Consider the following 23,199-nt stretch of genomic DNA (forward strand, 5'->3'; position numbering starts at 1 on the left):
AGACTCAGAACCTCACCCGAGAGACAACAGGGGATCCTGCCCGGGTCTCTGGCTTAATGTGCTCTCTCCCATCTATGTTTCTAAGGGTTGTGTTCCTTTCTATATCTCCAGAACGAAGTAGGAGATCAAAAAATCCTTTCACATAGTCACAGTTATTCCTTAATAGACCAAGAACCTAGACTCCTAGAGAGCCCCGTAACTCTCTGACTCCAGAGCTTGCTAGCAGCTGATCCTTGCCCAGGCACCAGGGTTCCTTGACTCTCACCCCACTCTTCTGTGCATTTATTTGGGTGCTTTTTCTTTCAAGGAGTATCAGAGCCTGTTAAGATTGGCCTCACCAGTGTATTTTGTTGGGGAGTTGGGTTGGCACTTCTCCTCAGTCAATATGACATTGTCTATCATAGTAGCACAGAGACAGAGATGTTTCATCTCTCCTGGCCCACAACTCTAGATACTAAACAGATTCCTTGTCAACTGCACCAGTGTAGCCTCTGCTCTCAGTCCCATTCCACTTATACAGGAGCAGTGGTGGCTGGACCGGACTAGGTGTAGGGTGTTGTGGTAGGCCCTTATGCATGCACTGAAAGCCAAGATGGCCTCCTAACATTGGAAAAGGGACAGTTGCCACTTGAGGTGGAGACTTGAGGCTGAACAAAGAGGAAGATGTGTATAATGAGGATAGAGTCTTCTCTCATGATCTCACCACATTCCAGCCACAAAGAGAAGGGTTGTTAGCATTTACTAAATACTTGAATGGTAGGTGCTTGTAACCTGGACATTGCATTAGTTGATTTGGTTGTTGCTATGATAAAATACTTGGAAGAAGCAAACTTAAGAGAAGATGGATTTATTCCGGACCACCATTTTGAGGGGATATAGTTCATAATGAAGGTGGATGGCTCTGTGGAGTCAGAAAGCCTAAGGCTGATTCTTGGTGGCTAAATAGAAAGGAAAGAGACTGATTTGGTTTAAGGATTCTATAGACTCCCCTAAACAGTGCTGGAGATTAGGTGTTTAACACACAAGCCCATGGGGGACATTTCATAGTCAGGCATCTTCATAGATGTGAAGAACCCTTGACAGCTGTGGGATCTGAAGATGAAGGACCTGCCCAAGAACTTCCTGCTCCTTGTGGGCAGCACCTGGGTTATTCAGTGGTCATACTTTCTAATGTACCCATGTTTTTTTGTTTTTGTTTTTTGTTTTTTGTTTTTCTGTACCCATGTTTTAAGATGTTACCCAGCACAGGATCAGAGTGGCTGTCTGTGCCTTTGGTGAAGAGATCCAAAAGCTCAGTGATAATGTGTGTAACTTTACTTCATAGCTTTGTGACCCTTAGTGATAGGAAACATATACAGGGAAATGAATAAAGGACAGCATTCATTTTGTTCTTTTCTCTGAAGAGGTGGTGGACATCACTGATAGGATGGCCCATTTGTCTTTGGTTTTTCACCTAAAGCACAATGACCTTCCTTCACCTTGAAGAAAAAAATAATACCAGGGTCTGACTGACAGGAAACCCACATAGCCATTATGGGAATATGTGCATTACCATTTTTAAATCTTGACTTAAAACCAGTAAGTCCACATCTTTCTTGGCAAGTCTTCATGAACTCTGTATGGTCTAGAGGCTCAAGACAGGCTCATTCCTTAAGCAAGAGGTGCCATAGGGCAGGTATCTCTGAGAATTGAGCTTCAATGATGGAGCAGTCCTGTGGCTCTGAACAGCTGACAGGAAATTCTAATGTGCCCTGGCCAGGGGCCTACCTTTCCAAGGTTGGGTTCTTACCCTCTCTGCTCCTCCTGCTCACTACCAACTCTGAAAAGGGGTGGTCTCTGTCTCTCCTGTTTATATCTTTACTAAGTCTCAACCTTAGCTCCTACCATTCCACCTCTTACAGAGCTGTGCCAGACTCTCTTACCTGCTGACTTCCTTCTTCTCTTCCTTTGAGCCTCCAAAGCCCTGACTCTCCCACAAACTAATTTAGCATTTTGTGCTCCCTTATGGTATAGGGTGTTCATGCTGACCCTCCATTGTTGAGATTAGAAACATACATACATACAAGATACAGACAAGTGCTTGATGAAAAACTTGTCATGCTTGTCACCATCCATTTATGGGAGGGCACAACAAGAGTTCCTGAGGCTTTCTCTTCGTAGCACTAGGAGCATGGGAAGGAGAAAAAGTAACTTGTAATTGTTGGTACTGTTTATTTCGTGGTTCTAAAAGAACACAATGATAGACCACCATCTGTGGTCTTCCTCTTCAAGCATATCCTGGCAAGGGTTTTCCCGCTGCCTTCTAGTATTCATCTGGAGGCTGTGTAAACAACCTTTAAGGTTTAGGCATTTTGTGCTATCAATGACCTCTGTGATCTAAACTCACTCATCTCCCACCCTACTTTTACCCTGAGACCTCTTTGGTTATCTGACATTTTAGACAACCTCAAAAAATATCTCATTCTTTCCCTCACTAACCCCATGTCTTCAAGCTTGATATGAGCTTAATGATTGAGTTCCCAAAGTCATATGCTGAAATTCTGTATTTGAAGGTGATGGTATTATGTTGTGATTAGGTCATGTCCCAAAGTCATATGCTGAAATTCTGTATTTGAAGGTGATGGTATTATGTTGTGATTAGGTCATGGAGATAAGAGTCTTATGAATAGGTTTATAGTCTTACATAAAATGCCTTAGAGAGAATTTAAGGAGAAGACTCAGTTTGTAAGGCATCATGCAAGTATAAGCACTTGAGTTTGGGTTTCCAGAAGCCACATAAAGCTGGATGTGGTAGCATGTATCTATAACTGGTACCTAATGTGAGGTGGTAGATGGATACAGAAGAATCCCCAGAAATTTGTGGTCAACTAACCCAGTATATGTAGTGGTGAGCAATAGAAAACTTTGTCTCAAATATGATAAAGGGCAAGACTGAGATGGAAGTTACCCTTTAACCTCTGCATGCGTGCTGTGGCATGTGCATGCCTCCTCCCCCCACCACACAAGAGCACATTGGTCCCTACCACCTTGAAAGGAAAAAGGGAGGAAGCACCATTTATGAATCAGAAAATAGGACTACCATGCCATTCCATTTTCCAGTGCCAAGAACTATGAGAAGTAAATTTTTATTGTTTATAAACTACTCAATTAGAGGTACTTTGTCGTAGTATCTCCCATGGACTAAGCAGCTGCCATTGTGGGAATTTTAATTTTAATCTTCTTATTATGAATCCCATTATTGAGGCAGCAAACTCTACTTTGATTTCAAGATGTAATGAAATTGACCCAATTCTTTATCTAGAAACTTCTTAGACCAGACAATTGGTACTTGTCTTGCATAAATATATTTCCTTTCTCTGTTTTAGCCATTTATTCAGGCTGTCATATTTTTCTCTAGGCTGGGAAGCTTACAGGACTATGGATGCCTGATCCCAAGTCTTCTGGCCTCAGGGTTCTTCATAAGTTATAGATTTTCTATGGACAACACTGGTAATTGTTTTCTGAAAATTACTGACAAACATATCATTTTCCCTAAATTAGAAATAATGAGGTTCTTGGAAATTTTAGGCTTATTTTACAACTGACTTCTCCCCTTTTCTCCCAGTGAAAATAGGCCTCAGTTTGATCTTTGGGCATCCAGGGCAGGGCCCAAGTTATAGTAACATGAGCACAGATATAAGACTACTGTCACAAATTCCACAATGACCCTCAGAGAAGAGACAGAAAAGTGGCAAAAGGCTAAGAACCATTTCAAGTGGAGAAACAGAAGGGAGGTGAGAGGGAGAATCATCAGTGAGATCAAGTGCTTTCTTCTATCAGAAGCTCACTGGGCATTTCACAAGTGTGAGTACAGGTTCTCATGGAGGTGAGCCTATTGAATAAAAGACCCATGGTGTCTCTGAGCCCACTGAGAACAATACAATTTCATAATTTCAAAGGGTCAGAAAATCTGGTGAAGCAAAGCAGCCTTACATTGGCAGATTAATATATGAATTTGCATGGTCAACTACATCCTCCTAAGAGAAACTGGCAATTTATTCTTCTCTGGGTCTATTTCAGACAATAAGCTGTTTTTAGACAACTGGCTGCAGATAACTAAGCAGAGAACAGGTCTATTGGGCTTCACACTTGCACTATCAGATATATCCTTTTGGGTATTAATTGGTGTTGTGGATCTATTTTGGATATCCCTGTTCCATTCACACATATCTTGGTGCCCATTTATAAAATGGAGGAAAGTGTGGACTTGGGACTTGCTGGCACTCTTTTCAATCTTAAGCTGAGGTATGGTGTAAAAGCATTCCTTTAGGATGTGATGGTGGCAGAATTATCAATAGCCTTTTAAGTACACCAACCTTATCATGGGAAAGCCAAATCCCAGGATGGAGAAGCCGCACAAAGTGATTTCACACCCCCGAGACAGGAGAAGGTTATCACATGGACCTCTCTGGGGGTGAGTGCTATCTCTAACTCAAGCCACACTGGTAGCTCATTATTCTCCAGACTTCACTTCAATGAAATGCAATTGAAATACACAGAATTGTATTTTCCCAGACTCTCTCCTTATTGTCTTTTCTTTGAGATTTAAGCCCTAGTTCTTGTTTTCCACATTAATTCAAGTTGAAGTGCAGCCTCAGTCATGTTGGCAAACCTTCCAAATGTAAATGAATTCCAAGCTTCTCACTAAGAGCTACAACATCCTCACTGCCCAGTCGAGATGACATTATGTCTTATGTAACAGGAAACAGTTTCCTTAAGGGATCAAAACACATCTGTGTATAGGTCTGTCCAACAATATTTTAATAAGTTCTATTCTTAGCTACTTCTGATTAAAAAGCAGAATCTCACTCCTTGAAAATTGATCATCCCCCAATTTTTTCAAGGCAAAAATTCTATTATTAAAATTGATTTGAGAGCCATTGGTTGATACTAGGAAGCTAGGTCAGTTGGAAACAGGAAAATGTCTATTGGGCAAGCATGAGGACCTGAGTTTGAATTCTCAGCACATACATAAAAGCTGGCTATGGTAGTGTATGTTTGTAACTCCAGTGCTGATATGGGTGGAAACTGGTGGAACCCCAGAGCTTATTTTCCTAGCTAAACTGATATGCTTCAGGTCCAGTGAGAGACCCTGTCTTGAAAATATAAAGTGGAAATTAACTAAGGAAGACATCTGACATTGACTTTTAGCCTCCACAAACCATGAACACATTCATACACCTCTCAGACAAACCATTCATCCGTACACACATATATGTTCCGCCCCACACAAGATGAAAGTCATCCATTGCTTCTTTTAATAAAATATGTCCTGGAAAAGCAAGGTCTTGATGACTCCCCAGTTGTACCAACAAAGAGCTACCTCTCAAGGAAACAACTCATTCTAGATCTTGAGTGAATCAGCAATAGTTTACTTACTCATATATACATGCACATGTGTTGCATACACAAACACATGCAAACAGATGTGTTGAACAAAGTGAGGATTAAAAATTATATTCTCTCTTTGTGCATGTGTGCATTTGTGTGCATAGTGTATATGTGTGGTATATACACTCATGTGCAGTATACAAGGGGGCTAGAAGAGGATAATGGCTGCACCCTGCTTTATTACTCTCAGCTTTGTTCCCTTGAGGTAGGATACCTTATTGAATGTGGAAGTAGGGTAATGGATGGCAAGCTGTAGGGAGGATCCTCATGTCTCTGTTCTGGGGTTACAGGCACACATAACAACTACAACTGGCTTTTAAATCCAGGTTTTGGAGATTTGAACAGAGGTCTTCAAACTTTCTCACAGGTTCTCTCACTTGCAGAGTCACTTCCTCAGCCCAGAAATCTCTATTGCCATTGAAGCTAATTTGAAAGATTAGTTTAGGAGAAGGTCTTTCTTTCTTTCTTTCTTTCTTTCGTCCTTTCTTTGTCACAATTAGTAGTCAACAACTAGTGCCAAGGGATGTAGAATGTTCCATCAATGGTTAAAAGCATCTTTTGTAACTCTTTGTGATTTCTTGGGCTACTCCAATAAAAGCTGTGCTGAGAGAGATACATGCATTGTCATTTACTGGTAATAGAATTCTCAAAGCCTACCAATGGATAGCTCTTGCTTAATATCGAGACACGCTATCAATATTTTAGCCATGCATTTTCTCCACTGTGGCTACCTGAGGTTAGCAACCCTGAGGAGTGAACTCGTGTACCCGCCAATTGCACAATCAGCCCAAGCGACCGACCAGTGCTGACATTTAAGAGCCACTGACACAGGGCAACATCTCGGTTTATACAGATGCTGTGGCTTATAACCTGATAAAGGCACTTGTCCAAGGTTAGGCAGCAACCAGACAAGACAAAGTTCTTAAAACAAAGGTTTATAGTGCAATCATATATTTATTACATATATGTATATATTATGTATTTATTGTAGAAAGAATGTCTTGAATTCAAGAAGGTGGACTTTAAAATCATAAGAGCAAAAATTGAAAGTAGAATCCTAAATCAATGTAGAGACCCATAGGATACTTTCTGAATATATTATTAAGTTGAATGTATTTATTTTATTAAATGTATTTATTACAAAATACTCAGGTGCTTCTATCTCAATAAATTTATCTATGTTATTTATATATGCGTATGTTCATGTAGTGTGTAGATGGTGGTATATGCATATGGATGGGACTATGTGTCTATTCGTAAATGGTAACATACTTGGAGATCAAAAGCAGACATTGAGTGTCCTCTTTGTTGCTTTCCACTTTCATTTGACAAAGGGTTTCTCACTGAATCTGAATCAAGGCTGTCAACCAGCTAGATCTATATGCTAGGGTTCCAGGTGCATGTTCATATGCTCCTTGCTTTTTATGTGTTTTTTGAGTCTTTGTATCAGGCCCTCATACTTTTGCAGCAAGCATTTACCCCTACTGAATCATCAGGCCAGGCCACGTAACATTTACTTTGTTGTAATATCTGATACTGGGTAGTTCTGTCAATAACTTTTTCCAGAGTAGACTTGTATGCTTTTAGCCCAGAGGGTTGTTTAAACTTTTGACATATGAATGATGTTCTCTACAAATTTATGGAGCCAAATTCATTTATAGCTATCCTAGGACACATGTAACCCATGGGCTACAGGTTGGATATGCCTGGTCTAGAGAAGTTTTTAGAACCTCACTGATACATTTTGGTGCAAATTAAGAAGATTTTGCAAAGTGAAAATAAACCTATTTTCCAGCTCTTCTAGGCTTGAAGCTTCCTGAAGACAAGGCATATCTCCACAGCACTGACTCCACAGAAAGAACAAAGGAAACGGTATATGAATGGGTGAATGAGCCAGGCAGAGAAATTGCTCATCATTGGAGGAGCTGGAAGAACATTTTCTAACACCAAATTACAGAAACTCTTTAGGAAATGACCATTTGGAGGGTCATGGAATGATTTGGCAGGCACTTGCCTGTTATGTGTGAATAAATTTTATTTAAAATTCAAACTGTTGGATCAGTGATGATCAAATTGCACTCCAGGGTACTGCCATCCTTTGCCTGGCCAACATCTAACGTTCTTTTGAGAAGAGAGCAGTGACATAGTGGAGGCTCAGGAGACCTGGACTGCAGTCTAGCCAAACGCTTAGCTCTTTGGCTGTCTCTGGGAAATGACAAGCCATAGGAAATGAGTAAGCAAGTCTCCTTTCTGGAGCAGGGTGTAAGGGTTAGGATAATGAGTGGTCGGTGGGGGACAGATTTTTTAAAAACACCCAGTGGCCTCTGGGATAGTTTAGTGAGTAAAGGTGTTTGTTATGTAGACTTGATGACTTGAGTTTGGTCCCTGAACCCACATAAAGGTGGAAAGAAATGACTCCATATATGTAACCCCCCTCACACACACATGTACACACACACACGTACACACACACACAAATACACAGACACATACACATACGTATATACAAACAAACACTTATACACACACATACTCACACATGCACTTTCTTTTTCTCTCAAACACACACACACACACACACACACACACATGCACACGCACACGCGCACGCACACACACACACCTTGATACAATCCACATTCACTTTAGCACCTGGCTGTGGGAAAGGCTTTCTTTGTTCCTGGGAAGGTACAGTACTCAGTGTGTGGAAATCCATGGTGTAAGTGGAGATGGCTCAGGCTGTGTCCTGAGACCCCACTCTCCCATTCTAGAATTCATAGTGGCTATCATCATTTGATTAAAGCTTCATTCTCTATTGAACCTTCCTAAAGTCCAAGTCTACTCTATGTATCTTCCTGTACTGCCATCAAACTTGGCACATGAGGTAAAACCCACTTCAGCCTTGGTTCTCTGAGAATAAAGAGTAGATCACACACGATGCAAACACAGTTTATGGTAAGCTGTAAATATCTTTCACCTCCTTTATCTTTGGGACTCCAAGTGAGGTGACAAAGCTTATTATTTTCACCTATAAATAAGGAAACAGATCCAAGGAGGCAGGGAATTGGCATGTGTAGCCTAACTGAGATTGAACCGCACATCTGTTAGTCTCTAGATGCCAAAACTATTTTAACTGATCCTGTACTACTTGTATAACTCACCTTGAGACAACCCACAAGTCCCCTGAAGTCAAACTTCAAATGTGTATCAACATCTGCTTAGGGCTCTTTGTAGGACTTGTTTTGCTATATCTTCCTGGCATTGGAACTGACCTGACTGGAGAGATGGGTGAATGAAGAAATGACAAACACATGTACAGAAAAGCTGGGATCAGGTGGGCCATTTGCTCTTAGTGAAGCATGGAAACCCAGAGCATTACACATACACATGCACACACACACACACACACACACACACACACACACACACACACACACACACACACACACACGCAGCTGAAGGATAAGGTGAGTTAGCTAATCTTAGTAGTCTCTGTAGGGAATGAGCTCAGGCTGCAGCCATCCAGAAAAAGGAAGCAGTGGTTGATATTTTCTGCATACACTGTCAATATCTATATTCAGAACAGGGTAGAGCCTTGCCATTCACATGGGTGTGAAGTAGGAGGGTCCTTGAAATGGCTGCTCATGCCAACAATACATATTCACTCAGGAGTCTGTCCACTCCCCCACACTCTGCGAGGTTTGTTCCTTGGCTTTGATATCACAGTGGCAAAGCAGATTAGAAATAGACTTAATCTAACCAAGATGAGGATCTAAGGATCCCAAGAGAGGGCACTTCCTTCCTCAGATGGTTGCTTGCTCATCTCCACAGTCTGATTATTTTTGAAAATTGCAGCAGCTTCTCTGAAAATGGATTAAAATGGCAAACTATCTTAATTTTGTAATCTTGGCTTGGCAATCAAAATGATTGTTGGAAAGTGGAAATTCGTATGGGCAGAAAATCAGGTACTTGGTTCTTATTTACAAAATATAGTTCTCTTCAGCCTAGCTGTATCAGTGCTGGGAGTAGGGAGCATACCACATCATTTGGTACAACTTTTGTGACCAGAGACGCCTAAAGTCCTAGGTGTGCAGGGAGCCAGTGCTCTTCATAGGGTGCCCTTTTATTAGTTGAAGAAGGCTAAGAGTTTGCATGTGTCAACAACAAAGGAAACTGGACCATACTAATATTCTAGGGCCACCAAAATGAAATACCAAATACTGGATGGATTGAACAAGGGAAATATGCTATGCTATATGGTTCTGAAGGCTATATACAAGTCCTTAACAAGGCATGGACAGGGCTGATTTCTTCTGAGGTCTCTCCTTGTGACTTCTAGTATTTTCAAGGTCTTCTCTCAATTTATCCTGTGTGAAGGTCTCTTAGTTAGGGTTTTCCTGCTGTGACCAGACACCTATAAGGCAACTCTTATAAGGACAGCATTGAATTGGGACTGGTTCACAGTGAGGTTCTGTCCATTATCATCAAGGTGGGATCGTGGGAGCATCCAGGCAGGCATGATACAGGAGAAGCTGAGAGTTCTACATCTTCATCTAATGGCCACTAAGATGAAGACTGACTCCCATGTGGCTAGGAGGAGAGTCTCAAAGCTCACACCCACAATGACATTCTTCCTCCAACAAGGCCACAACTCCTAATAGTGCCACTCCCTGAGTCAAGCATACTTAAACCATCACACAAAATTCCCATCCACAGTAAGAGTGAGTTGGGGGGGGGTCTGTTCACTCTATTTACCTTGCTTTAAGTTAATCAGTTCTTTAAAGTCCCTACACCTGAATACAGTCAAATTCATGGGTACTAAGGAATAAGATGACAGTGTACCAGCAGAGAGGGGACAGAGTGCAGTTGATAAGAGGTCCTTCAAAAACCTATCATCTAATGAGTATTTTGTCTTCTAAGATTAAGAGCAAAGTATTCTACCACTCACTGTATTAGTTACTTTCTTGTGCAGACAGTCCACTTTTAAATTAGCGTCTCTCCTCTCCATTTTTGTTTCATCACCAAACATGAAGATGTTTCATGTTTCAGTCATTTCAGAATGACTGCATTCTGAAATAGTGCTTATTTGTACCTTCTGTATTAACTTAGTGGATCCTGCAGGGCAAGGGCAACTGTCTTGAAGTTGTCTGGAGATGGTTTCACCACAGGGCTTCCCAAGAAGGAGCAATGTAACCAGAAACAATACTTCCCAATGCTTCTCTGTGGCAGGTTCCCCGCTCACTGTTGGGTTTATGATGATTGCAATGTCATGACTATGGTCTACATTTCTAAAGAATAAAACCTGTGTCAAACTGGGAGGCACCAAGTCTGGATCTGTGTCATCAAGCTCACTCCTGTAGATGAGTGGAAGTGGGTTTCTAATAGAGGGCAACACCACATACAGGCACACATGCAAGGATATAAATTATACTACATCAAGATAGTGAGATGCCCTCAGGTACTCTCTTTATAAACAACTCCACAGAGATGGCTAGAGACAAGGCCAGGTAACTTCTCTTAACTGCTTAAAGGACTCCCTTCCTTCTCAGAGGTGTGAGCTCCCTTTCTCTGAGATTTATCCTGTAGCGTATTCTGTCTACAGTTCTTTAGGACTTGCACTGGGATACCTTACTCTGGGTAGCGTAGGTAATGTTTGTTCCTGCTGCAGGGTAGGTAATGTTTGTTTATGTATATGTGTGCATAGTGTATATGGTATGGATGTGTTCATGTGTATATGCCTACATATGAGTGTGTGTGTGATGTGTAGGTTAGAGGTCAAAATCAGGTGGCTTCCCACAGTGCTGAGCATCCCCAGTCTTTAATGCTTATTCTGCTTTTGCCTTTCATGATGCTAAGAAATTTGCCTTATTTTTCTAAACCTCTGCTTTCCAATTGTTAAAGGTTTACTTAATGAAGATGTTCTTTTACATTTGAAACTCAAAAAAGGCTTTCATTGTGAGGGCAAGGATGAGGGTCATGGCTCCTGGCCTAGCAGATGAGTGTTTCCCATTAATTAGCTTCTGTCCTAGTCTTCATCACAGTTGTTTTTTAGAACAACCGAGGTGACGTCTGGAATGGCAAACAGCTGAGCAGCAATAGAGGCTGTATAGAGATGAGAGGCTGCAGTGGGCTTTGTCCCATCAGAGACTGAAGTGGGCTTTGCTCCGTCAGAGGCTACAGTTAGCTTTGTTCCACTAGAAGCTGTGCTCTATCAGTTGGTTCCAGGACCGTTCTGCTCCAGTCCACACAGAGAAGAACTATTTGAAGGACCCATTCTCCAGGATTCTGAACCTAGTCTTGGTGAACACTGGCACTTTTCTGAAGTACTTAAAAAAAAGTCATTTCTTATCAAGTGCCCCCTGAGCCTCTTACATAACCCCATTCTCCTCCTCACCCATCGGAGCTGACTTCTGTGCCTGTATGTGGCATAGTTCTGTGATTCTCCTTTGATCTCTGTCCTTGGATGACGCTGAGAGGACTTTGTCTACTTTCTGCTTATTTGACACAAGAACAGAGTCCATATTCAAGTCTCACTGTTAAGGAACTGAGATTAGAGTCTACCTAGAATATTTAGAGCTTAGAAGGTCTTGTATCGCTTTTCTGAAGCAAAGCCACTGGATATGATTAGGGTGAGAGTTTGGGGTTGAAGTAGGAATGGGGGTGGCCGGTGATCCTGGTCCACATGCTTCTGTGTGGCATAAACCACAGAGGAATGTGCAGTGCTTACACAGCCGAGCTTGAAGCTGAGGTTTTTGCAGCATATGAATGTCAGTGCATTTCCTACTTCTTCAAAGACAAAAGCCCCTTGGTTTTAGACAAGTAGCAGCACCCTGAGCTCTCTTAATCATGACCTTCAGTGATATGAAGGTGACTTTGACACAGCTCATTTGTGTCTGCTTTCCTTCATGCTGACAGTAAAAAGTTTCCAAGTGCAGGTTAATGCTAGATGAGGAAATGGCAAAATATAAGTCTGAAAGTGGAGGAGAGTCACTGGACAACCTAGGAAGTACCTCTGTTCTACTTCTACTCAGAATTAATTTATACCAATTATATAGTGGGTATGTCTCCTGGAATTTCTACACAAAATGCTAATGACTAGTTAATTAGATCTTTTTAGGAATGCCATAGTGATCTTAAATTTATATATATATGTATACATATATATATACATATACATATTTATACACACATATATAGATCCATATGTAGATAAACACACATATTTGTGTGTGTGTTTATTTTCTGCTTTTTATTGCCAACTTGACACCACCAAGATTCACCTGGGAAGAGGGAATTCCAATGCAGGGTTTGCCCAGATCAGATTAGCCTGTGGGGAATTGTTTTGATTGTTGATTGATGTAGAAGGGCCTAGCTCACTGTGGGTGTCGCTACTCCTGGCCAATAGCTCTAGAAAGTTGACTGAGCATGAGCCAGAGGAGCAAGCACATAAGCACTGTTCCTCCATGGTTTCAGCTTTAGTTCCTGTCCTGTCTTCCCTCAATGAAACTGTGACCTGGAAGTATAAGCCAAATAAATCTTTTAGCCAGAGTGTTTATCATAGCAATAGAAAAAGTAACCCCTGCTCTGTGTGTGTATATGTGTGTGCATGTATGTGTGTATATGCCACAGCACATATGTGGAGGTATGAGGATGGCTTGTGTAACTTGGTTCTCTTCCCAACATTTCATCATGTAGTTTCTGGGGATCAAACTCAGGTAGCCAAGCTTGGTGGCAAGTGTCCTCACTAGCTAAGCTGTCTCATAAACTTCTCATAGTGATATTATAACATGTGTACATGTATTGCACAATATATGCTCCTTTCTACATAAACTTGATGATATGATATTATGCACATTCTTTGGATTCTTCTATGCACACAATTGATCAGCTATCACTTGGAATGCCTGGCAGTCTTTAGTAGTCCATGCAATATCTGTTTATTAATTTAGTTTGGCAGCTGGTAACCTTTTAATTCAACAAACAACCCCATACTCACCATCCTAAAACATAGCTGAAACTTTAACACAGTCTGTACCTTACCTCACAGTCATATCCCCATCTCCTCCCTTGCTTCTTCCTCTCTTCATTCCATACTCCTTCACTTTCCATTTTCTATCACCCTCACACTTACTTGTAGTCCTACAAAGCTCATTTTAATTTTATTTCTGTCTAGTCCCTAAACTAACTTCTGTACTTGTGTTTCAGCATTGCAGGAGTTGAGCTATTTTGACAGCTGTACATTTCATTGTATAAATATGACACAGTTCATTTTCCATGCTCCTATGGTACGTTCCAGTCTTGTTGCTGTATACAGAGCAGCTCTGAGCATGCCCCTTCTTGAACATGTGTGAGAGTGGAAGTGCTGGATCAGAGACTCTGGTAAATGTCCAGCTTCAGAGCTAAAGATCCTCAAAGCGCTACACAAACCTCCCACACATAGACACACACACCTGGATAATTCACATAGCTCACCCTGACATTTGTTATAATAAAATAATAAAAAGCAACATTTTCTACTTGGTATTTCAGTCAGAAAAGGTTAAAACAAAAAAAATTGCATTTCTTCCGCCAGTGTAACATTATGTAAGTGTCCATGAGATGGAATGCCCTAGATTGTGCTAGAACCACAGTAGTTCACAAACTCAGACATACTAGAACGACACCGCTGTAGCCAACATTACTTTGGTGATAGCCAATATCCAGGAAAAGATTAGCTTCTAAGTAGTATAAAATATGGAATCCATGTGGTAGACATTGATGATTCAATATATGCAACATCCTCTGCTTTTAAACAAGTTGTTTTGTTACCCTAAGTCCTTACCTGGAGACAGGCAAACCTTTCTTGGTGAAAGATTGCTCACAAGTACATTTTCTTGAATAGAGAGAAAAAATGTGTATTTCACATATTTCTCTATGCAAGTGCGATCAGCAGACACTAAGTCTGAGATTTTTATGGCTCTCTCAACAGGGACGCTCACTAGCTAAAGCCATAGTTAGTATTTTAGCAATTATTATTTTCTTGTCCAGAATTTGCTTCAATCTCTAGAAACACATGCACAGATATACTAACACATGCATGCATGCCCCCTTAAACAGCCTCTTAAAGGTTAGAATGGAGAGCCACCAGAGCTGTCACTAACCAGCTAGTGCTCTTTCAGAGTAAGAAACAGTTCGAATGCTGTACCTTCACATAGAGCTGCTGGAACTCCTCCAGGTTCAGCCTCCCGCTCGGACAGTCCTTGAGGAAACCCTTGTACCACTGCTTAAGCTCATGCTCATTGAACTCAGTGCTCTTCACCAGGTCTTCCATGACTTCTGGGGCCAGTTTGCTATTCTGTTTCCCCATTTTGCCTGCAGAAAACCACATTGAAGAAGTAAGTTAGCACTGTGACTGTGAGGATTATTCGGTCAGTACTCATTTTTGCCTGTCCAATCACATAGTCCCTCCACGTCTGCTTCCTTCCCCTCAGTTCTAGAATAGCCAGGAACAGGAAAACCCCTTTGGACAAGCCTGAGGTTTATGCAGCTCATTCTGTCATCATGTCACCTGTCACATGGCATTGACTCTCATATGGAAACCAGATGGCTATTGTTCCTGATGTTTATGGTAGAGATATAGGAGCTTGTTGGCAACTCCTGTGAAAAACAGTTTATCAGTACTTGATACCTATACACTTAATTTTACACTGGCTTTGCAGGGGTATTGGGGGATATATGGACAAGAACCAAATGTTTAAGAAGGGATTTGAAAATCCTGATTATCTATCATTGATGTCTCAGTTGAACGAGTTCCAAAGACCTGGAATTTTTTTGGTGGGGGGAGCAGAATAATAATGGCCAATTTTGATTAGTCACATTAATTCTAAGTCATCTCATTTCTAGACATTTTCCTACAAGACTGTCTTCGGCATTGGCTTTTTTTAAAAGTCTGGTTAGTGAATTTCTATTGACTAAGCTTCATCCTGTCATTTTTAATCATTCAAAGTTAAAATAACAGTGCACAAAGTCATGTCTTCTACATGAGTTTTATGTTTGTGTATTCAAGAGTAGAGCATAGAGTAGGAGGAAAGGTCATGTTCAGAGTCTGCAGATTGTCACCTTGATTGTAATTAACTAGGTGTTCCAGTTACAGGAATATTAATTACTGTCCTCTCTCAAGTTCTTCATAAAATAAATCGGCAGATAGAAATAAAAATCCAGCTTTATTGTGATGGTCTATCAAGAAATAAATAGCTAGTCACAACTTCAAATAGTTGTATTTTTGCTAGATCATGAATCTTTACAAATCCTTCTAAATGTTGTTCTATAATAATAAAATAACTGAATCGTGGCCAATAAGCCACAACGTGACTGAAAATTTCATGAAAAAATGAGATCACACCAGAAGGAAAAAAGTAGCAGATCTTTAGGTTCTAGTGAACAGAGTGATTTAGGTTTTAAAGAATGTTCCCAAATGGACCAGTTATTCTATGCACTCTGAGCAGGTCTATACTTGCGACAGCCCTGAGGGGAAAATGTCATCTCATATTTTACTGTTGTAATTATTTTAATCTTGTCCTAAAGCAAATCATACAGCCTTTATCAGGAACCTGCCCTGACATTGAGCATGTCTTTCACCTTGGCACTGTCCTAGCAGCACGGGACAGTACATAGGATACTTTAGGATGTGCAGTTATTTTCCAAGCACCTATGTTTGATAAAGGGGCTCCGGGGTCAGCAACTCCGCCCTCCATTGTGGAGGCTTTTTACTTATGTTTGCTCTGAATTTCACTTTTAAGTCTCCTATTAGATAGTGCCTCTTAATTATAAGTTACTGTGGGACTCCACAGCTGGATGTGGAAATCAAGTGGGTACTCAGGTGTGAGATTTAATTAATCCGGGTAAGAAAACTGTAATTCACTGTTAGCCTCATAATCAAAAGATGGAATGGAACACCAGAGCTTTCAGTCCATTATTTTGTTCTTTTTTGGTAGAGAAGCACCAACCCTCATTACCGATTAGAATCCAACCTCACAATAATAACTACTGAGGATATAATGTTGGCTTGGAGAAGGCCCTTCACACACTTCAACAAGGATGAGGATAGCTCCCCGAGACTCAGAACACTGGGGTAACTTCCACAAAATCACACACCTGAGGAAGTGCAGAGCTGGGGTTGGAAACTGGAGTTGAAGGTTAGACTGAATCAGCAGAGATACACAAAGGATGGCAATGCCACCAGGGACAAAGGTGGGAGGGTCAGAGAGATAGAGAGATCTAAATCACTTTCAAAAAGGGAAAAAAGAGAGACGGGTCATGTTGCTGGATTGGCTGACTTGTTAGAGAAAGATTTATCAAAAACACACTCTGTAGATATTTATGAATCAATAATTAGAAATAGGTTAAAAGTTGAGAAAAAACCATACCTCAAATATCTTTAGATACTTAGGTATCAATTTAAGGGAATGTGGATTCTTCATGGATCATTTGTGATGTCTTAAGCTGTTCCTACTGGCTGGGAAAGGATGAATGTCTCTTTCACATACAAGGGGCATTGTTAGGGCTCTGAGTCATGATTCTGGAGAACCAAGTGCATACCTTCATGCCTTTTGGTTACAGTCACGGTCAAGGCTGTTGCTCAGGTGTGCCTGGGAGTGGGTGGATCCTGCATAAAGTCTTGTTATGGCCTGCTCCAGTGATTGCACCATTATCCACCCTCCTGCCACAACAGCCCAGGCCTTACTAAGCTCTATCACTTCTTCAATCCCCCCTTTATATTCTAACCTCCTGCAGTGCACAGCTGCATGACTAAAACCACCAACCTTACCTGGATCTGCCACCTCAAACTTCAGCATTGCCCCCTTGTCTCCAGCACACAGCCCATCTCCCTGGTATAGCATACGCTCTGCTGCTTGCTAAGTAACTTCACTTCCTTCCAGTCTGTCTTTTCACTCTAGATGGTTACAATAATGGGTGGTTACAGGTTTCAGAGCTAGCACAGAGTAGCACAGAGTTGCACAGACATGCAGGTTCTCTAGGATGATGCCCTGCTTGTCTTCTTGCCAAATTCCTTCATTTTCTTTTAATTCACTTATTTAGCTCACATCTTACCACTTCTGGGAGAACTTCATGGTGGAGGGACTGCCCACCCTAGGGCACTACCTTCCTGGTAAAGCTTCCATGATCTTTATTTTCCTACTGGATTTTTCTCTCTTAAAAGTTTTTCCTTCCTCCCTTCCTTCCTTCCTTCCTTCCTTCCTTCCTTCCTTCCTTCCTTCCTTCCTTCCTTCCTGTATTCCTCCTTTTCTTCCCCCCTTCCCTTCCTTTCTTTCTTTTTGAAAGAGATAGAGAGACACAGAGACAGAGAGAGACATGGCAGGTGTGTGTATGGGGGAGGTGCCTATCTTTGCATCCTTGGTAATTTCTGTTAGATGTTCCACAAACACATTTTGGAGGAATGAGCAGTAAGAAGGATATACATATTTGATATGCATTTTCTCAGGAAAATCAGTCTCATTATCTCTATATGAAGAGAGTTGATGAACTCGTAAGTCTGAGATACAGTCCACAGATGGCAGAAATGTTTTGCTTAACTATGTGGAAAATAGCCTGCCCTGATAAAGACAGGTTACCTGTCTTTCCTCATCCTTTAATTTTGAATACTATAAAGGCACAGTCTTTGTCTTTCACCTCAGTATCCTTGGTGGCTGACATAAAGATGATGTGTAGCAATGTTTTTAAATTAATGGACGTGCACACTTCCATTCATAGGCCTTTCATTCAGATCTACAGTGATATGAGCCAAGCAATCTTTCTTACGGAACCAGAATGACAGAAGGGGTAAAAATGATGGCCAGACTTATAGTATTTCCAAGCAGAGTTCCCATGATGTGCAGAGAGGCGAGGCATGCTGCCCCTATCTCCAGCTTACTCTGTTATCTTGGGAGAATCCATCTTCCCTCACACTCAGTTTCTCCACTTAAAAAGGGAACAAGTTGGCTCAAGTGATCTTTGATGCTCTGCTAGCTCCACCATTGTCTGGTTGGATGCATACATTTTCTAACTATGAATCACAGACTTCAGGCTGGCTTTTGTCAGCACTTGCCCACTTTCTATTTCTACCTGAGAATCCATCAGCACTTGAGCACTTTTATTACCCAAGAAGGGAGGGGACAGTGACCGTGTTTTATTTTTAAACTGGTATTCTAGGCAATAAGGGAAAACACAGTCCCACCCAAGACCAAATGAACTTGGTGCTTGAGATGCAGAAGACTGAAGCTCAAGACTGAATACAAAAGGAGCAGACTGAGGTCCATGATGGGCACAAGAAGTCAGTGAGGATGGAACCCTTGAACAGAAAGTCCAGACCACTTAGTTGCAAATGGCACTTAGACTAGATGGGGGCTTGTCTATTGTCTTGTTGTGCAAAAGGCTCTTGAGTAGCAAAGTTCATCCATCTACCAATGCTGTCAGAAGGAGATTATCAAAATGTCCATTTTATTGTTAGTGCTTCAAAGATCAGAGAGACAAGGTGATTTGCCCTAAGTTAATTAGCAAGGGAAGGGTTAGTAAGGCAAGATCATAGACCTCTTATACCCCTTGGCTCTAAGACACAGCCCATCATCTTCTCCTGCCTGGAGGCTTCAACTATCTCAATTGGGGTCCTGCCACAGGTTTATTTATTTCCTCTCCACATCCTACCCTGTCCAGTAGCAGATTCTAGAGAATAATGAATAGAATATGTTACCGGTAACAGCCAGGGAGCTCCTGTAGGAGAGAAAGTCTTCCCTCATACCCACAGCCCCTTCAGGATAATTGTGTGTGTGTGTGTGTGTGTGTGTGTGTGTGTGTGTGTTTGTATGTGTGTGTGAGTGTTATATGCAGCTTCCCAGTACATCCCAGAGCCTGCTGAGTTGCAATAGGCACACAGAGCTACACAGCCAGCTCCTCCCAGGTAATTTGGCAATTAGCCTGGTTGGATCTTAATAAAACTTATATATAAAGCTTGGGTGGATGAGATGGAGCAGCCAAGCCACATGTGCAGACACACAGCAGCATAAGTACAATGGGAAACAGGCTTGGACACCAGCCCAGCCTAGCAGAAGGAAAGGCTTTGGGACCCAGGCCTCAAACCTCTGGAATGCTCACAATGCACAGTGGGGTGGAAGACAGCTTGGATGGGGGCCAGGCTGGTTCTAGTGTCGAATTACCAGCTCAGCCTCAGACAAATTAGCTCTTAGCTCCAGCTCTTGGCTTCTTGTCCATGCACAGAGATAACCAGAGAAGCTGGTCTTGCTGATGTGTCAGCTGCTTGGTGCTATGGCCCTTTGTTCCCTGTTCCCTGTCTATACTTCAGTGCTCATGCAAGGTTCTGTTCATTTCTGCCTTCTCCATGACACTACATGTAGTTTTCAGTCCTTCCTTCTTATACTTAATATAGTATTAATGATGGCTATAATGATGAGAGGCCTTATAAATAGAAGCAGATAAAACCCCCACCCCCTCCCCAAAGCAACTCAGTTGGGCAGGAATTCCTAAGCAAATTCTGCAGGAAAGGGTCTGCTCTGGGTATGGTGGGATACAAATGGAAAAAATGAGTCTCACCCTTGAAGGCTCACACATACCTTAAATACGAAGCATGGTGAAATGATTGTCATAACAGAAAGCTGTAGTGACAGAGGACAGACAAAAAGATAGAATCCCACCAGTCAGTTGACTTTATTTGTGGCTAATTCCCAGGCAAAAACTCCACTACACCTATGCAAACACACAAATCACCACTGCTGCCTTTGTAGGACCCTTTCTCCTTAGAGAGAAGCCAGCAACTTGAAAACCAGATAAGTACCACCATTAGTCAACTGTGTCCTACCACTGTATGCCATGGAGGGATGACAGCAGGCAGTGCAGGACATAGGGAACCAAAGCTCTGCCTGAATCCTCCCTCTTCCTCCTTGTATCTCTGATGTAGGCTCTAGATTCTTGTACTGGGGACTGGCATACACCATATACTTAGGGAAGACTGAAGCCTGAGAGAGCTGCCTTTACAAGCTTCTGGTCCAAGCCTTCTGGTTTTAGACTAGAGGATTTGACACTCAGGAAAGTGAGAGATTCTGTTAGATCAGAGAGGCAGCTGGGGGCTGAGCTGTGGTGAGAAGCCTGGGATACTGAGCCAGCTGGTGTTCTACCCCTGACCCTTGTAGTATGTTGTCCCTAAGCCAAAAGCTCAAAGGTTATAATAGCCAAGCATGTTTAACTCTGTGTAAAGAGGTTCAAACGACCCATGTTGCCATTCCGCTAGGGTCCTGTAAACAAGTGATTGTGGGTTGCTGCTTTCTAAAGGATGTTGAGAGGGTTGAAAAACTAAGAGTCACAGTTGCCCAGAACATTGTATCGTAGTTTCCTTTTGAATAAAGGCAATTACTTCAGATCTTGATAATTTCTACTCCATTTTTTCCCCTTCATCCAAGAGCCAAGTCTTCATAAGCAGCATGTCTCAGGGGATAGCAAGGGTGTTGATGGCAGGCTGGCATTTCAGTACTGTCTGGGAACCAAAGCAGTTTCAGGGAAGAGAAGTCCTTTCTCACAGTATTCTCTGATGCCATTGCCTCAAACCCAAAACCTCATGGGATTACATCTGAGGTTCTGGCCCACAAGCTTGAAATAGGCAGTGGGACTCAAGGCTCCATCCTGAGGGACTCAAGATAAAAAGCAAAAGTACATATTTGATCTATAATAAATGAGGAAAAAAAGACTTTGATGGCAGCAACAGTAGTGCTGTTAGGGCAAGTGATACAAGATCTGTTCAGGAAAGTGTAATGAATACATGAAGGTGTAAGTAAAAGTGGACCCCAGGGATCAATCACCTTACAGCTTTGCGTTCTTGCTTCAGACCTGGGGAGGTCAGGGCACTTATACCAGAGAACATAGGGAGTTAGTAACAGAGCCCAGCGGTACCCTCAGCAAGAGGCTTGAACACTGCTGCTGTGCCCATGCCTTTGAACCTGGGGCCTTGAGGTGAACTGCAGGCCCCTACAGAATTGGAAAGAGTCTGTACAAGTGCTCAGGGTATGAAGAGAAACCTCCCTGACTAGGCCGGTCTTACCCATTCTTTACCAAGTTCCTGTCTGAGCTGTCCCGATGTAGAATACAGACTGAAATCCTGAAGTGGTTCTAGGGTTCTGGAGGGATAACCTACTCCTGACCCCAGGCTGGGAGCTGCCAGTGGAGTTACTAGACATCCCAAGAGAGCTCATGAGGTCTCTTCAAAGGGTTATAAAGGCAGACATGTACTATAGTGTCATCTTCTTTTAATGTTTTAAAGACACTGAGCATTTTTTAATGATCTGAGAAGAATAACTCAGACCAAAGCCATATGGATTCCTCAATACTTGTCCATAACTTTGGAAGTTTCTTCTCATTGATTTTTCTTCCTTTCTATCAGGGCTCAATGTCTCCATTATATTCTACTGGACTGAGTATGAGGGGGTAGGAAGTATGTGCTAGACATAGGCTCCGGTTAGAATCAAGCTTCTGATTAATACAGTAGATGTCTTTTTGTGAGGTACTTCAGTCAATGGGCCTGGGAATCCTTCTTTTCAAGTAGAAATCATATTTCCATGTGGGGATAATTTACAGGGTAAATGAGTTGACATGTTCAGTTCTTTCCAAAAACACCTTCCAAGTAGCAGGTGCTCAGCCACAATTCCTATTATTAACCCCACCACAGGCATAGCAACCAGGCTGATCTAGAATATGGAGAATTGTATATTTCCAGATTTTGTATAAGAGAAGAAACATCCAGGAATTACTCTAGATGACCTCACCAGGTTTGCATGAGCAGAAGTACACAAGTTTCAGGAGAGCAAGTATTGAGGGTGATTTGGTTCTGAGACAAACTGCTTCCTGATCTGTTCATATGTTACAATTAAGTCCATGGACTCTTGCCACCATGGACCTACTTACCTACTCCAGCCACCATGACTTCCTTACTATGATGGGCTAGTCCTACCCTCTGATTCGTGAGCCAAAATAGAACCTTCCTCCCTTATGTTGTTTCTTTCACAGTAAATGTTCTATTAGTTTTAATCACCATCTTGCCATAACCTATAATAGCCTGGGAAGAAAATACCAATGAAGAAATTTCTAGATCATTTGGCCTGTGGGAGTGTGTGTGTCTTGGTGGAGGGGGGTTGTCTTGATTGCTAAGTGATGTGGGAAGACGGAGTATATTGTGGGTGGCACCATTTCCTAGGCAAAGGCTTCTGAACAGTATAACAGGAGAAAGTTAGCTGAAAACAAACACATAAGCAAAGATACACGTTGGTTCTCTCTCTGCTCTTGTTTGTGGGTGCGAAACTTTCCGTTCCTTCCTTGACTTCCATAAAACAATGGACTGTAGCCTGGATTACAAGTCCAGTAAGCTTTTTGTTAGGGTATTTATAACAATAATACAAATGAAACCAAGACAGTGACATAGATGTAACTAATAATCTGGTGTCCTTCAAATAAAACTATTTTATATATGATTGGGCCTGGAGTCAGGAGTAGGTCATCCCTCCAAAGCCCCAGGGCCACTTATGTATGAAAAGTCATTTGAGGATCCCACATCCCAGAGGAAGTATCAACTGTTGAGGGAATGAGATTTCTACCCAGTTTTTGGCTTAGCCACTGAACAGACGTGAGAGTTGATTAATAGCTGGTGACCTTTCCTCTGGGACTGACTCAAACAGCCACCCACTTTTCTGCACACTGCACCTTATTTTCATTTCCCTGTGCATCCAACCATTCTAT

General features: G+C 41.8%; 1 protein-coding gene across 1 annotated transcript in view; it reads right to left on the bottom strand.

Moving 5' to 3' along the window:
* The window catches only part of Vsnl1 (visinin like 1), a 119,434-nt gene that overhangs the window by 55,155 nt on the left and 41,080 nt on the right, over nucleotides 1–23,199 (bottom strand). The window contains exon 2 of the mRNA XM_031356140.1: nucleotides 14,615–14,781. Coding sequence (XP_031212000.1) covers nucleotides 14,615–14,776 — 162 coding nt within the window. The 5' untranslated portion in view covers nucleotides 14,777–14,781. The remainder of the gene's footprint in view (nucleotides 1–14,614; nucleotides 14,782–23,199) is intronic.

This window comes from Mastomys coucha, unplaced genomic scaffold (assembly GCF_008632895.1).
Source record: "Mastomys coucha isolate ucsf_1 unplaced genomic scaffold, UCSF_Mcou_1 pScaffold6, whole genome shotgun sequence".
Classification (NCBI taxonomy): Eukaryota; Metazoa; Chordata; class Mammalia; order Rodentia; family Muridae; genus Mastomys; species Mastomys coucha.